The sequence below is a fragment of the Penaeus monodon genome, chromosome 38 (genome assembly GCF_015228065.2).
Source record: "Penaeus monodon isolate SGIC_2016 chromosome 38, NSTDA_Pmon_1, whole genome shotgun sequence".
Taxonomy (NCBI): Eukaryota; Metazoa; Arthropoda; class Malacostraca; order Decapoda; family Penaeidae; genus Penaeus; species Penaeus monodon.
Window position 1 is genome coordinate 21,425,081 of NC_051423.1, and position 2,500 is coordinate 21,427,580.

The 2,500-nt window shown below is 33.0% G+C and overlaps 1 protein-coding gene across 5 annotated transcripts in view; it reads right to left on the bottom strand.

Annotated features, from left to right (window-relative positions):
- LOC119596993 overlaps positions 1 to 2,500 on the bottom strand; it is a 34,460-nt gene that overhangs the window by 7,045 nt on the left and 24,915 nt on the right. For all 5 annotated transcript variants that reach the window (XM_037946416.1, XM_037946414.1, XM_037946418.1 and 2 more), the window contains one exon: positions 299 to 426. In XM_037946416.1, the coding sequence (XP_037802344.1) occupies positions 299 to 426 (128 nt within the window). The remainder of the gene's footprint in view (positions 1 to 298; positions 427 to 2,500) is intronic.

Genomic DNA, 2,500 nt, shown 5'->3' on the forward strand with positions numbered 1-2,500 from the left:
TTTGGAATCTTTCAACAACACCAAACTTTGAATAGTAATCTTGGTGTCGCGGTATCTACTTGGGGGAGAAGTGATCTGTTGTTTCGAATTATTTTGTACAAAACATATAGTCTTACCTTAATGTATGGTAATATGTTTCGTAACGGTAGATTGTGCTCCAATTTTCTTTGGAAAAACTGATCTTCATAACAATGAAACTGGAAATGATCAGTAGGAATGAATTTACATATATCGCGGCCCCAATTTTCGAGTAACTGTAGACTTTACGTGATGTAAAAGTGGAGAATGATGAACTCACATGTAATTCCCCAAGTAATGGCCTTTCTCACGCTGCTTCGGGAAAGGTCTGAAACCATCTGGGTATTTCTTGCAGAAGAAACTATCGTGGGACATGACATCGCCTTTCGTCTTCGGGTACAACACTTTCTGCAAAAATAGGAAATGTTGCTCTTTATCCAGGTTTCCAGATTTTATGAAACAAGCTACTCACCAAAGCTCGCGCAAATTCCTCGGCAAGAAAAACTATCCGAAATAACACACTCACACACACACACACACACACACACACACACACACACACACACACACACACACACACACACACACACACACACACACACACACATATATATATATATATATATATATATATATATATATATATATATTATATATATATATATATATATATATATATATGCTACACCTGCCGTTTGTCTGTCTGCAGTTTTATATTTATCGTCGTGAAATCTTCAATCGCATAACGAAAGTCTTGACCCCAAACGACCTAATTGATCAACAAGCGGTCCTAACTTCCTTTACAGCATTTCTGAAGAAGTTCCCATCCCATATAAAAAAAGTAAAAAAGCCGGCAAACGAGACAACAGAGGCAAGTAATTCAACCAAAGGAAAACAAGAGAATTGTTCAGCCATCGAACTGTACAGCTCGGACAGCTAACCTCACTTCTCCTCAGCTGTGACTCGAGAATCTTTGGTAGTGTTTTACTACATAAAAGTATAAACATCGTATATACAACGAGACTATTGATGGTGTGAATTGCGCTATTAATTACGGGTAATTATTCATGGCGTTTGTGTGATGGTTTAGGGCATTTTTGAGTGTTTAACGTTGCTAATGAATTGGTTTTGATAGATAAAAATTACTTGCTTTTTATGCTTTACCATGAAAGTAATACTATAATATAAAAGTACAAGAAATCATACAAATAAACTAATTGAATCTAAATTAATCTAATAGCTGACTGAGTTGAGTGAATCTACATAAACCTAACAAGCTAAACATACTTAAAGAATCCATACATAACTCTAATAAACTAAATATATTTAGATTCTGGAAAATATATGAAATATCATAAAAGCCTAATGTATCAAACATTATTATGGATCTGTAGTTGCATCATTCTCCCAGACTAGGACTAAATCTCGTCAACTACGACCATTATATATATATATATATATATATATATATATATATATATATATATATATATGTGTGTGTGTGTGTGTGTGTGTGTGTGTGTGTGTGTGTGTGTGTGTGTGTGTGTGTGTGTGTGTGTGTGTTGCTGAATACCTATCTTTGATCAGTTGTAGATAGAAACTGCAATGCACACTTGATAAAGGAATGCGTAAAGTTAAGTCTGTATTCCCAAGCATTCAGATTTTTAAGCCATCAAGTAAAAAAACACATCAAAACCCTTTAAAGTGTTAACAACAGGATTGCTACATTTCTTACGACAAAAAACAATTCACAAAGATAAGTGAAAAAAAAAAAAAAATCAGAGGCCTATCGCGACAGACTCGAGAAAACACACACAAACACACACACAGACACACACACACACACACACATATCGTTTCCTCTGCATTCAGTCCCCTGTGATCTTAAAACACGGACCACATTGGTTAACGTAATATGAGGAATACCATAGCCAGCATGACATGGCAAAAATTAATTGGAGCAAAACTTGCTCTCTTCTTAAGCAAAACTTTGAACTGAAATATTGCGTGAAGCTAAAACTTAGTTGGCTGAGGTTTTACTTTGGTCTGGGGTTGAAAATTGTCATGAATAACACAGGCAAGATAACATGAGGTAGGGATGTTGGAGAGAGTGCCTCCTTATTGTGCAAAACTTTGAACCAAAACACTGTTAAGCTGCAACTAAAGACATTTTGTCGGGTCTGCAGATGAAGTTATAATTTGTGTACGATTATAAATTTCCAGAAATACACATATGCCTATATATACACATTTATTTATACATAGTGTATATTATATGTAAGTTTATGTGTAAATATATACATATGTATATGAATACATACATTATATATATATATATATATATATATATATATACGTATATATATATATGTATATATATAAATACATATATATATATATATGTATATATATAAATGCATATATATATATATGTGTATATATACATATATTTATACACATACAAATATACATTTATATATAC